Source organism: Equus quagga, chromosome 14, assembly GCF_021613505.1.
Source record: "Equus quagga isolate Etosha38 chromosome 14, UCLA_HA_Equagga_1.0, whole genome shotgun sequence".
Lineage (NCBI taxonomy): Eukaryota > Metazoa > Chordata > Mammalia > Perissodactyla > Equidae > Equus > Equus quagga.
This window is the reverse complement of record NC_060280.1, coordinates 52347019-52361978: the sequence shown is the minus strand read 5'-3', so window position 1 is coordinate 52361978 and position 14960 is coordinate 52347019. Positions and strand designations below refer to the sequence as shown.

Here is a 14960-nt window from a genome sequence, read left to right as displayed (position 1 = left end):
TCTCCACATATTTGTGAATTTTCCAGTTTTCTTCTTATAATTGATTACTGGTTTCATACCATTGTGTTTGGAAAAGATGCTTGATATGATTTCAAGCTTCATAAATTTGTAACACTTGTTTCGAGGCCTAACATATGTCTATTCTGGAGAATGTTCCATGTGCACCTCAGAAGAATGTGTATTCTGTTGCTTTTGGAATAAATGTTCTGTATATATCTGTTAAGTTCATCTGATCTAGCATATCATTTAAGACCTATGTTTCCTTATTGATTTTCTGTCCTGATGATCTATCTATTCATGAAAGTGGGGTATTAAAGTCTCTTACTATTACTGTATTGCTGTCTATTTCTCCCTTTAGGTCTGTTAATATTTGCTTTGTATATTTAGCTGCTCTTATGTTGGGTGCATAAATTTTACAAATGTTATATCCTCTTGTTGGATTGGACCCCTTTATCATTATGTAATGCCCTTCTTTGTCTCTTATCACAGTCTTTATTTTAACATCTATTTTGTCTGATATAAATATAGCTACCCTAGCTTTCTTTTGGTTTCCATTTGTATGGAATATCTTTTTCCATCCCTTTACTTTCAGTGTGTTGTGTGTCCTTATATCTGAAGTGAATCTCTTGTAGGCATCATATAGATTGGTCTTGTTTTTCTTATCCATTCAGCCACTCTGTGTCTTTTGATTGGAGAATTTAATCCATTTACATTTAATTATTGATACCAAATAATATGCCAATTATTGATAGATATGGATTTTTTGCCATTTTGTTGTTTTCTGGCTGTTTTGTAGTTCCTCTGTTCCTTTCTCCTCTTGCTCTCTTTGTGGTTTGATGACCTTCTTTAGTGGTGTGCTTAGATTCCTTTATCTTTTGTGTATCTACTACAGGTTTTGCTTTGTGTTTACCATGAGGCTTACATATAAAACCTTAAATTTATAAGTCTATTTTAAGTTGATAACAATTTAAGTTTGAATGTATTCTAAAGCTCTGTGTTTTTACTCTCCCCCACTCTCACATTTTATGTTTTTGATGTCACATTTACATCTTTTCATCCTGTGTGTTCCTCAACTAATTATTGTAGTTTCAGTTATTTTACTACTTTTATCTTTAAGCTCTAGGAGTGATTAATCCACCACTTTTACAAGATTAGATTATTCTGAATTTTACCTTTACTAGTGAGATTATTAGTTCATATGTTTTCCTGTTACTAATCAGCACCTTTTCATTTCAGCTTAAAGAAGTCTCTTTAGCATTTCTTGTAAGGCCAGTCTAGTGGTGATAAACTCCTTTAGCTTTTACTTTTCTGGAAAGTATTTTATCTTTCCTTCAATTCTGAGTGACAACTTGTCCAGAAGGGGTATTCTTGGTTGGAAGTTTTTTCCTTTCAGCTCTTTGAATATATCAACCCACTCTCTTCTGGCCTGCAAAGTTTCTGCTGAAAAATCTGCTGATAGTTTTATGGGGGTTCCCTTTGTTGACAAAAATAATCCATAACCAATCTATGAATGAAAATTTGGGAGAGTTTATTCTGAGCTAAAATCTGAGGACCATGGCCTGGGGCCTTTCTTCCTGAAGGAAGAAAGGGCACCAAAGAAGTGAGGTGTACAGAGTGGTTATATACCCCCAAACAGGATGTTTTACATATGATTGAAATGTCCCTCCCACAATAGTCATAAGATTGCCCTGTTGGCACAGAGCTTGATGGACACAGCAGGTAGTGGGTCTGCTATCTCGGTGGGCGTAGCAGGAGGCAAGTCTATTGTCTCAAGCTGGGTGGTCACAGGTGAGCCCAGCAATCAATTCCTAGCCTAAGGAAAGATGCTTAATCCTTAAGGAAATGCCAATGTTGGGAGGGGGAGGGAAGTTGCACCTTTATCTCAAGGGCCTTTGTTCTTGTCATAGGGAATATCTAAAGCAGATATGCAATGCATGCTCAACGGCCACGCTCAGGTCCTTTTAGAAAGACAAGGTCAGGCCGAATTAGGTTTACATCAAATGGCTTCCTCATATACTCTAATATATCCTATTACTTGCCATTTTTATTTGTCACCTTGTACATAGTAAGTTGTTTTTCTCTTGCTTTTAAGATTTTTTCCTGTCTTTAACTTTTGATATTTTAATTATAATGTGTCTTGGTGTGGGTCTCTCTGCATTCATCTTATTTGGAACTCATTAGGGTTTTTGGATCTGGACATATGTCCTTCTCCAGGTTGGGGAAGTTTTCAGCCGTTATTTCTTCTAGTAAATTTTCTGCCCCTTTTTCTCTTGTCCGTCTGGGACCCCTGTAATGCAAGTGTTGATCTGCCTAATGTTGTCCCATAAGACCCTTAAGGTATCTTCACTTTTTTTTTTCTTTTTGCTTCTCTCATTGGGCGAGTTCCACTGTGCTGTTTTTGAGTTCTCTGATCCTTTCTTCTGCTTTGTCTAGTCCACTGTTGAACCCCTCTTGTGTGTTTTTCAGTTCAGTTCTTCTTCAGCTCTGTGATTTCTGTTTGGAAATGTTAACACAAATAATCCATAACCAACCTACAAATCAAAATTGGAGTGAGTTTATTATGAGCCAGAGTGAGGATTATAACCGAGGAAGGCCTGAGAAGGTGTTCCAGGGAAGCAGAGGTTTCAGTACAGTCTTATATCTTTTTAGAACAGAGAACATACATTAAACACACCAAGGATATATTTCCATCAAAATTTCAAAGTGGTATTCAGTTGCAAATTAGCAGGTCAACATGACCCTGATGTCAGGAAAGGGACTAATCTGGGTGTTACCAATAGGGCGTAGGAGGGCAAGTCTGCGTTCTTATCTTAAGAGAATGCATTCTTCAGTTTAATGTTCAGCAGATGTACAGTGTATGTGTGGTGGGCCATAAGTCAGTCTTGTTAGTTCAAAACAAACCAGTTTTGAACTCAAATAGTTACCCCACATATGTCAATATGTGACAATCTCTTCAGTACTTTCTTAAATTTTCTATCTCTTTTTTGAAGTTCTCACTATGTTTATCCATTCTTTTCCTGTGTCAGGTAAGCATCTTTATGACCATTATTTTGTTCTCTTTATCAGATAAATTACTTGTTTCTGTTTCATTAGGGAGGTTTTCTGAGAGTTTATCTTGTTCTTTTGTTTGGACTATATTCCTTTGTTGACTCTCTCTGTTGGTTTCTATGCGTTAGATAAAACAGCCACCTCTCCCAGTCTCGAAGGAGTTGCCAAGTGTAGGAGATGGACCTTATCATTCACCCCTGCTCTAGCGCTTGGTTGTCTCTCAAACTTTTGTGACTGTTAAGCAGTCTGTTTTATTTTTAATGGTTCCCAGTAGTAGCGGGTGTGCCAAGACTTGTCAGTGTGGGGGAGGATCTCATTCAGCACCTAGATTCAGGCTGAGTGGAAATCCGCCCCTCAGGCAACAGCTTTTAAAGTATGCAAATATATACAGTCCTGTGGGACCACAAGCCTAAGTCCTGCTGGCCTCCAGAGGCAGGCAGTCTAGAGATGACCCCTGCGTGGCAGTCACAAATCAGGGTGCCAGACAATTGTACTGGCTCCTTTCTAGGAGATACCGGTGACCTGGAGTGAGGCAGAGGGAGAATGCAAAGATGGCTCACCCCGCTCCAGCCTGCATTCCCTGAAAGCATCTCCGTAGCCTCTAGATGTGTGTCAAACCAGAAGCCTGCCCCTCAGGCTGATGCTCCTGAACAAGCGAAAACAGGCCTCTTTTACAGAAAGTCTAGGGGTGTGCTCCAGTCTGCTGTCTGCGCAGTTCCTGCGGGATGGCAGCTGACCAAAACTGTCTCTCCATTTGTTACAGTCCCATGGGACTCAGGAATGCAAGATCCCCTGGCCATCAGAGCCAGGCAATCAAGGGGCAGGCACCCCCTGGGTAGCAGCACGAAAATTAGGGCACCAGATGAATGTAAAAGGTCCGCTCTGGGATATGCTGGCACTCTGAAGCACAGCAGAGAGAGAGTACAAAGTAGCACCTCCCCTCGGAAGTCTCGGGAAAAGAGGCCCTTAGATGTGTTTAATACACACAGCCTGCCCCTCAGGCCGCAGCTATGAAGATAAACTAATAGGCCTCTTTCACAGAAAAACTGGGCTCCTCAGACTGTTGCCTCTTGCTCTGCCCTGGGGGTGGTAGCTGGATAAGAGCTCTTTCTCCATTGGTTACAGTCCTGTGGGACCCGTGAGCATATGCCCTGCTGGCCAACAGAGCCAGGCGATCTAGAGGTGTCCTCTGGTGGCAGCCATAAAAACCAGGGTCCTTTCCAGAGGAGGGTACAAGCTCCTTTCCAGGAGATAACAGTGAGCTGGAGGGAGGCAGAAGGAGAGCACAAAGATGGTGCCCTCCAGCTTCCGTCCCCAGAGAGGACCCCGGTAGAACCCCAGATGTGTGTTAAATTAGATGCCTGCCACTCAGGCCAGTGCTTTAAGATTAGTAAATGAGCCTCTTTCACATAAAGACTGGGTGCCTCTCGGTTGACTGCCTCTGTGCTGGTCCTTGGGGTGAGTTTGTCCAATCATGCGAGCCCTTTAAGAGCCATTTCTCAGTCACTATAGCCTTGTGGCTCTCGTGGATGCAAGCTCATTGGCTTTCAAAGCTAGATGTCTGGGGGGCTTGTCTCTTAGATGAGGTCTTAACAGTCGGGGGTGCCCAATGTGGAGTTCGCTCCTCAGCGAGAAGCTCCAGGGTTTGAGTTGCTTCCCAATTGTGGGTTGCTGCACCGGAGGTGGAATTTATGGCGAGATTGTGTCTCAGCCTCTCCTACCCTCTTCACTGTAGGTTTTTCCTCATTTGTTTGATGTGTAGGAGTCGTTCAACTAGTTTTGGGGAGTTTTTTTTTTTTCAGAGGAAATTGTGCCAAATGTAGCTGTAGATTCTGTGTGTCTGAGGGTAGAGGTGAGTTTAGGATCTTCCTATATCGCCATCTTGAACCAAAAGCATTCATCCCTTTTTTCTGATTAGTAATTGTATAACTTTTTCTGTACTTTCACTTTTAATACTTTCACCTTTTCTGTATCTTAACGTTTAATAGAATCTCACCAGGCTGAGAATGGGTGGGAAGCATTCCAGACAGAGGAAGCAATATAACAAAGCAACAGAAGCAGAAATGCACTGCAGGCCGGGGGGAAGGGGAGGAGACAGGTCTGCTGGGCAGAAGGGAGTGGCGAAGACTGGGCAGCAGTGGGGACGGGGGCCTTGTCTGTCTTGGTGAAGAGTCAGACAGCTTTCGGGTCTTCCATCTCATTCCCTGCACAGTTTGGAGCACATGCTAGAAATGATCAAGTTCTCCCAAAACTGTGCCTGGCAATTTCATAGAGTAAAATGAAAATACATCATGTAGTTCTTGCAATTAATAATCCAGCTAATTCCACTGAAAAGATAAAACAAGATATCTTAATTTTTAATAGTAATATTAATAGTACAATTAAGAACTTAGAAAAATGAAAAATAGGTGTTCGATAAAAGGGGAGATGCCCGAGGAGGTGGTGAAACGGAATTGGCCTCTGACACGCCGTATTGTAACGGTGTTGTCTCCTCGTCTTCCTTACTACACCACGAACTCCTTGCAAGTAAGGATTGCATCTTTTCTGTGTCTGCAGAGCCTGTTAGCGTAGTTCTTGGTGCAGAGTAGGTACTAAACAGGTGCTGGGAGGAGTGAGCATGGCTGGTTCCTGGGCAGCATGAAGCCAGGCTGACTGGAGTGTGTTGGGGAACAAGAGCGGGTAGAGTGAATTCCGTTGCTTGGAGAGTGCCCGGTGAGAGGCTTGGAAGGTTTTGAGCAGGACAGGGAAACTATCAGTCTTGCCCGATGCCCTCATGACTGTGATTCATGCCTTTCTTGTAATTAGCCCGGGTTACTAGTTGTGGATTGAGTCTGTGGTAATGGAATAGAATGCGCGAGGCCTAGGGCAAAAGCATAACCAAGCCTAGACTTGGTCTAACAGCCCCAGCCAGCGCACGCCTGGTCTCGGCATCGACTGCTTTGGAACTCCATGCTGCTTTTCGGACGCTGGGCTCCGGCTCAGTGGCTCTCCGTGCCGCTCTGGGGAGGAACAGGAGCACCTTTCAGACCGAATCTCCTTAAACAAACCTGGACTGCGTCACACAGTTGTAACTTCTCGCTGTCCTTATGGCAGATAATTACTTCGACTGAAAGTGCCTCTTTCACTTCTTGCCTGTTTATATTAATAAAAGATCTAGGTTGAGCGAAAGATGGTATAACTAAAACATGGACATAAAATTTATTACACTTATGCTGTAACTTATTTAAAACACTCCAGTTGTTATTTTCCTGTGTATACATATATACAGCTATTTTTCCTTTTTGAAATTTTAATTTTTGAATTTAGAAATTTAGGAACTTTTAAAATATATTTGATTTTCAGAAAATGGACAGTTTTTGTTGATGACGGTACTTTTTTAAAAAGCCCAGTTTTATATTCTTTTTTAATCTAGATTTTTAAAAGGTAACTTTTAAGATAGACTTTCTGTAATCTAGATTTTTCAATTTTGTAGACTTTTGGTCCTTAGGCAATTTGAATTCAGAAGAAATTTTGGCATGACTCTGTTGACTTTGTGCAATGAGGAAAGGCCTCTTTGCTTTCTAAAAAATGAATATTTCTGGGATTACGCTGATGTTTAGTTTCTTTATAGGAAAGAGGTTCTCAGTGTTTAAAAATATTCCCAGAGTTAAACACAAGATTAGCTATTCTTTAATTTGCTCAAGCTACAGACTGTTCTTAGAATCACAGGCCCCTCAAAATAACTCGGTGGCACCAGAAATATATGGTCCATGCCTTAAAATGCTCAGACAACTATAACAGGAAATGAAAAGCTACTGGCATCCTATTTAAAAATAACTGAGATTTTAAAAAATTGATGTGTATTTTCAATTCTGGTTTAAGTGTGTATTTGCCCTTGTGAAAACAAATTGTCACCCTTTGAAATATTTAGGTTAAAGGAAAAAATGGCACTTGGATATTTTTGGATTCAAGGTTATAGGAGTAAGGAAAGTTATTTCAACAGAGCAGTTATACAAAGATAGTTGGAACGAACCCAGACTTTGAAGAGGGTGAGTACTTTCCTTGGTACTAGAGAAAGCAGGCTGCTTCATAATGTCCTTGGTCCTGCTGTGATAGGAAGGTGGCCAGCTGAGGTTAATAGCAAAAGTCCTGGGGCATCGCTTTTTTTCTTTTGGGATATTTACATCGATGAACTGAAAATACCTGCAAGAGCATCCTCTTCAGGCCCAGCCCCGTGGCCTAATGGTTAAGTTCGCCCGCTCCGTTTTGGTGGCCCAGGGATTCGCCGGTTTGGATCTTGGGCGCGGACATGGCACCGCTCATCAGGCCTCACTGAGGCAGCGTCCTACATGCCACAACTAGAAGGACCCACAAGTAAAAATATACAACTATGTACCGGTGGGCTTTAGGGAGAAAAACAAAAAATAAAATCTTAAAAAAAAAAAGAGCATCCTCTTCAATGTGATGTTATTCAGGTGGCAGTGATGATAATCTGGAAAATAGGAGCTCTGACAGTGCCTGCTCCTCAGCCTCTTCAGGGGAGATATATTTAATAAAACAAATGCTAAAACAAAGAGTAGGCGTTCTATAGTGGCACTGTGCTAAGTGCTCAGCACAAGTTTTCTCAGGTAATTCTCCCAAAGCCTGTGATATCCCTTTTCATAGATGAGGAAGGAGAGTGAGTCTCAGAGAGGTTAAGTAACTTGTCTAAGGTAACCCAGCAAGTTAAATGGCTGAGGTGATCTGGACCTTGAGCTTGTATCCACCGTGCCTACCTCGCCAGCACTTGGTAAAGACAGGAGCTCAGTAAATGGAGCTCTCGTTCTAGCATAGGAAAATTGTGTTCGAGGAGTAGTTCTCTTACCACAGGACAGCAATGGAGAGCTGGCTGGACCGTCTTGAGCATTTTTACAGCAGTGACAAAACATCCTGCATATTGGTATGTACATTCTTTGTCTCGTTCTTCTTTTCCTCCTGAACACTGCAGCTGCTGGGAAGGATGGTGCATGGAGGCCGTTAGTACAGCCCCTCACTTCATTTTCCTGTAACTATGTTAGTTGAAACCAGGAGTTATGGTCAAGAAACTCTTAGTTCTCGCTGAAATCTATAGATGATCTCCAGTTTTATCTAAACAAGTTTTGAGAGTGGTTCGACAAGTATTGACTGACTGAATTCGTCTCAGTGATTAGTTTCAAAGATCTGTGAAAGGAACCAGCTCAGCACAACCACTCGCAAGTGCCAGTTGTACAGCTGCCCAGACGCACATTTTGTTAGAAACGAAAAAACCATAAACCTGAGTGTATTACTCTGCTAGGGCTGCGCTAACAACAGACAACAAACTGAGTGGCTTAAACAACAGGAATTTACTGTCTCAGTTCTGGAGGCTGGAGTCAAAGAGCAGACTGTCAGCAGGGTCGCTTCCTCCTGAGGGCCGTGAGGGAGAATCTGTCCCATGCGTCATACCTGGTTTCTTGTGGTTTGCTGGCAGTCTCTGGCGTTCCTTGGCCCATGGAAGCACATCCTGATCTCTGCCTTCGTCTTCACATGGTGTTCTTCCTGTATGTACGTCTGTCTCCAAATTTCCCCATTTTATAAGGACACCAGTTACTTAACCCCCATTTCCTCATTTATAAGGCCTGTCCATCCTAATGACTTCATTTTAACTTGATTACTCTGTACAGATCCTGTCTTTAAATAAAGTCATAGCCTTAGGTACTGGGGGTTAGGACTTCAGCATGTGACTTTTGGGGGGGGACAAAGTTCAACCCGTGACACTAAGCATCGACAGCTGGGTGTTGCCTGCCCCCATTCCCCTGGCAGCTCCACCCTCCCACCTACACTAGCTGAGGTGTTAGTGGTGGAGTGTCCAGTTTATTGAATGAGTTGTATTTAGTAGGGTGTGTCTCCCTTCCAGAATAATACCAAATTAATAAAACTCCGCAGTGATTCGAAGTTGGAATTTCTCCCCTCTGCCTGCCTGGGCCTGCTTCAAGGGCTTGGATGCCTGCAGTGGGAAATTTGACATTGTTGGCTTCCTTCCTTGCTCTGCCTTTCTCTCCCTCCCTTCTGCTAGTTTTGACCCTTATAGGGTCAGGCCTAAAGGGGACTAAGGGAAAAATACAGTTGGGTGACAGCTGGGATGTTTCCATCTGGCATCGGTGCCCTCCAGATGGCAGATGTGGTTCTCTTTGGTGGATTCCTGGGAGATCCTCCTGCTGGGACTCCCCCTTTGGCTCCCTTGATGCACTGGGGCCTCTCCTCCAGCTGACCCTCTCACTGTACACCCTTGGCCTCTAGCTTTGGTGTTCCACCTCTCTGCTACTCATCTTCATCCCTCTCTGCAGAACTCTTGGGAGGCTGTCTTTTAAGGCAACCCCGTGCCAGCTTTCCTCCTGGGGGCCTGATTTGGTTCATGGAAGACAAGCACCTTTGCTGTCAGGGGAAGCAGCGTCTACTCCCAGTGCAGCCTTTTAAACTCTGCTGACAGGTAGACAGCTCAGTCACAGGATCTCACCTTTAGACTTACCTTTCAGCTTGAGTCAAGTCCTAGTCTCTCTGTTCCTTCAAGTCCAGGAGATACTGGTTCTGCTCTTCACGTGGTTCCCTCGATGCCGGTCCAGCTTGGTTTAAGGTGAGGAGTCGCATTCTCCTCTTTTCCTCCATGGGCATTGGTGCGAGTGGACACAGCACACTGACACTCTCCAATAACATACCCTCTTCGGGCTCTTACAACTTCTTTCTCTTGTTTTGATTTCTTTTTTAGTACTTTTTTAAAATTGAGATATAATTGACATATAACATTATATTAGTTTCAGATGTACAACATAATGATTCGGTATTTGTATATATCGCAAAATGATCACAATAAGTCTAATTAACATCCATCACCACACAGTTACAAATTTTTTTTCTGGTGATAACTTTTTAAGACCTACTCTCTTAGCACCTTTCAAATATACACTACAATATTATCAACTATAGTCACCATGCTGTACATTACATCCCTATGACGTATTTATTTTATAACTGGAAGCTTGTACATTTTGACCACTTTGACCCATTTTGCCCACGTCCCACACCTTTACAATTTGTGCTTCTCAGAGGCTGGAGGAGACTGGCTGAGACGGGCAAAGTCAGATAGGGCTTAACGCTTTGCAAACCCTGCGTGGATGGTCTGTTCTTCTGACGTCTCTGCAGGTGCTCACTGCGCCACCCCTGGAGGCACCAGTCAGTGTCTGAACAGTTAAGGAGGGGAAGACATCAGACTTCCGTGGTGGGCTGGTATCATTTGCAGAAGTGCACAAATGACCATTCATTTATATTACAGACAGAGGCATTGGATCACCAGATGTGAGTTCTGACCTTGAAGAGAGCATCCTTGCATTGCAGTTTACACATTTAAACATCATGAAAGACAGTTGAATACAAAACTTATTTGCCTGTTTTGTCAATTTGTAGAAATTTTTGGCTGCTCAGTGGTTTCTTTAACACATTTGGACTTTCTTAGTGGAGAACTAACTTGTTACAGCTCCCTATTTTTGCCCATGTGAGTTTGTACAATATCTCTGAAGAATTTCTTATTATGACAGGGAGAGGGGAGTAGGCTGTGTGTGTGTTGAATCCAAAGCAGCATTGTGTTCATTGTTTTACTCTGTAAAGATCATTCTGTTCTAAAGATATGATATAAACGATGGTTCTTTGCTGTGTTTAATTTCATTACAATAGAATTCATTCACTGGTTTAAAATAAAAGGTGATTATTTCAGTGCTAAAGTGTATTACTTATATCTCTATATAAAGCATTCAGAATTTAATAATAAAAGATTAGTTGAAATTCATGGCATTTGTATCATCTACTTGAATAATTATAATTTATTGGTCTATATAGTACAAAAGTATTAATTCCTTTGGTCTTCTTTTTTTAATTAGATAATATTCAGTGGAAGAGACCACACAAAGGAGACTCAAAGTTGAGAAAATGTGATTGGAATTTGAGTAGTAAAAGTTGATATGTAGATAAGCAGTGCTGTTAAAACCCACATTTACAGCTAAATTGAAAATAAGTATTGGAAGTCTTCCAAGAAAAAGTCCAAAATAATTGTGGAAGATAGGGTGATAATATATGAAGTAATCACTCTTGGTGTATGACAACAGCGGTGGGGCAGGGTCCCTGAAGGCATCGTTCTGCTCTCCCTGGGGGAAAGGAGAAGGCAAGCCAGGTGGTTAATTCTTTCCACTTTAGTACTTGGACATAAGGAGGAAAATGGGATTATATAGGCAATATAAGAAACTAGTAAATGTGCAGATAAACTTTGAGAACAGGAAACAAATACAGAAAGAAATTACATCATATTAAAAGGGCAAAGAGATATAAAATTTTTCATTCCCTAGACAGAGTATACTAAATTATAATAATTTAGTGTACAGTCAATTATACTAAAGTACCCTTAGTTGTAAATGTCAGTTGAGTTCTGGAGTTACAACAAAGATAGAGTATGAAATAATATTATTAAGACGGAAAGGTTTGCTTTTGGTCATAGGGCATATTTTATATATATATATATATATATATATATATATATTTTTTTTTTTTAGAAACCTTTCTAAATGGGAATCAAAAGAAATTTATTTTTATTTTTAGGAGTGTTTTAAGGAAACATCCGCTGGGGGCTTAGAAACATGTAGCTCCTGTTTGTCCTCAAAACTCTTTAAAAGGATGTGGCAGAGAAACTTTAAACTTTTCACTTTAAAAACCCTTTTTATATCCATTAGTTTATTCATCCATCCAACTAATATTTGTGACATGAAGTATGATAAGATGTTCAGACACAGAAATGGTTAAGACATTGTTCTTGAATTAAAGGAACTCAATCTTCTGGGTTTTATTTTTTTTATTTCTTCACAAAAATTTCTAATTTTATGTAAATCTAGGCTTGGTTCCTGTATTTTACTAGTTTGAGATATTTTATTGCCGTATAGTGCAAAGTATTAATGGACTGATAAATACCTTTCATGCCGCTTATTTGTTTAGACCTCTTTATGCGTGACCATGAAGGTCACAGTGAAGTGGGATCTTGATTCCCTAACTCATAGCTCCAGTTTTAATGCTTCTTGATATTCTTGCAGGGACTACCACACATGTGTCTTCCAGCCATATAAATGCATCTTCCAGCAGCACTGTGAAACCATCAACAACTCCATTTTCTTCAAAGAATATGACAACCACCACTTTGAAACCCGTAGCGACATCTAAAATGACAACACCGGGGGTCTCAACAAAAATGACTTCCACCACCTTAAAGTCTACACCCAAAATAACAAGTGTTTCACAAAACACATCCCAGATGTCAACATCCACGATGACCACAACCCACAATAGTTCCATGATGACTACCACCCACAATGGTTCAGTGACATCTGTCTCTTCATCAGTAACTAGTATGTATGAAAATGGACCTGTTTTTCTTATGCTGAGAATAGTCGTTAAATGCCACATTTCCATCATTATTCCATTCTGCAAAAATAAACACAGAAATTTAGACAATGACTTCCTATTAAGTAAATTAGTTGTAGAGATTAGGAAAAGAGTCAATTGACCCAGTATTCTTGTCCCTTTAAAAAAGAGTTTCCAAATTAATCATGCCAAATAATGACTGTATAAGAACCATCTGTGAATAAGTAATTTATACTAATAGAGAATTTTATTTTACATGGTTTGAAAATTTGTCATACCTTTAACTCTTTGTACCTTATTCTAGAAAGGAATTAGGCAGGCTCAGTCTACATGGTTTCTAAACCAAAATCGTGGTGAACTTTGGTTTTAATTCATTGGTGCCGTTAAGGTATTTTTAAACAGTGTTAGATATAATCACATATGTAGTATGAGAGTCTCAGCACTCCTTACTTTTTGCATTTGTTTAAAATAGAATGCCTGTGAAACCATGAACTCAGAAACCTTAAGATGATTTTCTTTTAGGTTATCCAAAATTGAAGTTCTATTTAAAAACTAATGATTACATTTATCAGAACAAATAGCAGACTTTATGGTTTCTTTTGTGTGTTTTTATATTATTTCTACTCCATATAGTGTATTTTCTCTATTACAATAATTTGTGTATTAAAATTAACTTTAATGTCTCAGGGGCTCTTGATAAAATCAAAATACTTAAAATTCCCAATTTATTCAAAATTCACGAGAAATTTCAGTTAGAAACATTTATTCAAATTGGGTCCAGTTTCAAGATTACAGCTGTGTTACCCTGACCTTTTCTTAAAGCATGAACTCCTAAGAGGATTTATAAGGAAAAAAATCCCCAAATCGTGCTGCCTCTGAGGTTTTGGTAGTCCACCCAAGTCCAGTACCGTGGACCACTTTAAGATCTTGGGGTTGCAGGCCCTGGGGATTTCCTTAAGGGATGCATTGGAGAAACTGAAGAAACTAGAGCCAGGCCGTCACTAGACACAAAGGAGGCTAGAGAGCAACTTTCTATGCTTAGAATCCCCTTCATCCCCCATTGAGCATTGTTATATAGAAAATCAGAAAGTTTTAACGTATTTAAAATGGTTTTTAAAAGTGCTAAAGCTTATTTTGTTCTGTTTTCTTCTAGTCACAGCAACTGTTAATTCCAAAGAAAATAAAGGATCAAAATTTGATACTGGCAGTTTTGTTGGTGGTATCGTATTAACACTGGGAATTTTATCTATTCTTTACATGGGATGCAAAATATATTATTCAAGAAGGGGCATTCGGTATACAACCATGTGAGTTTTAATTATCCAGAACTTTTTAATTATTATTATTTCTGTATTTCTTTATTTAAATATCATGACAAAATATTGTGGTAGGGCCAGTGTTCATCTCAGGGATGAATAACTCATAGATTTATAGTTACATTCCTATTAATCTTGTGTATCCAAAGTAAATTGCTTATGTAGAAGCTTGTGATGATAATTATTTGCAAACGAAAATGGGTGTATATACCTATAAAACTGTTTGTATTTTATTAATGTCATTTTTTACCAGAGACCCAAGTTTAGCCAACCCTTTTCACTTGCTTTTACCCCTAATCGTAAGAAATAACCATATCAGGTCTCATGAGGCTGTTGACTTAGTGCTGCCAACAAACATGACACACAAAATAACATCCTTGGTGAAAAACATGATTTTTGCTTTCTATGACAAAGACCAACTATGGAAATTCTTCTGACAGCCTCATTTTCCTGATAATTTACTATACCAATGAGTGGTTGTTTGAAGTAATATAGATTATCATTTTACCTGTTGTAAACCTGTGTTTTTCAAATGAGCTTTATCAACAAGTCCTGATAACAAACCGTGTTCACCTTTCATGCACTTCTGTAGGCCTTAGGCTTTTTGGAGGTATCATCTCCTGACTTTTGTTACTCCAACAAAGTTCTTTTTTTTTTTTATTTTTTGAGTCTTAGATATGCAAGAGCCAATTCATTCTTTTTATTGTTAATATATATAAATACCAAAGAATAGATGACCATTTTCCAAAATTCATTTTGTTTAAGTCGTCAATACATATGTATCTTACACAGAGTTTCCACATCAGTAACATTTGGGAAATACTGATTGAGCAAAGCAAAATGGAACAGGTTTCTTTACTACAAGAATTCTCTAAGCCTTTGATATGTTGATGTGCATTATGAATTTCCAGGAGGGGAATATAGTATGAAAATATTTCTCAAATTTTTCATCAAACTGAAAAAACCAGACTTTAAAAAATTGTTTTTAAATTGAAAGTTAGCTTCCATATATTCATCATATCAAACTCACTTTTAAAAGAATATCAAGGTGGTGTTTGGCCAGATTAAAATTGTCTTCAAAAACATGCATTCTTTTCTCTTTTAGATCAACCTATAAAAGAAAAAGATACATGAAGGGAACTGTGACTAAATACAGTTAACTTG

At 39.7% G+C, this 14960-nt stretch overlaps 1 protein-coding gene across 1 annotated transcript in view; it reads left to right on the top strand.

The window, feature by feature from the left end:
- The window catches only part of TMEM123 (transmembrane protein 123), a 53223-nt gene that overhangs the window by 34292 nt on the left and 3971 nt on the right, over positions 1 to 14960 (top strand). The window contains exons 3-4 of the mRNA XM_046686046.1: positions 12153 to 12464; positions 13634 to 13787. Coding sequence (XP_046542002.1) covers positions 12153 to 12464; positions 13634 to 13787 — 466 coding nt within the window. The remainder of the gene's footprint in view (positions 1 to 12152; positions 12465 to 13633; positions 13788 to 14960) is intronic.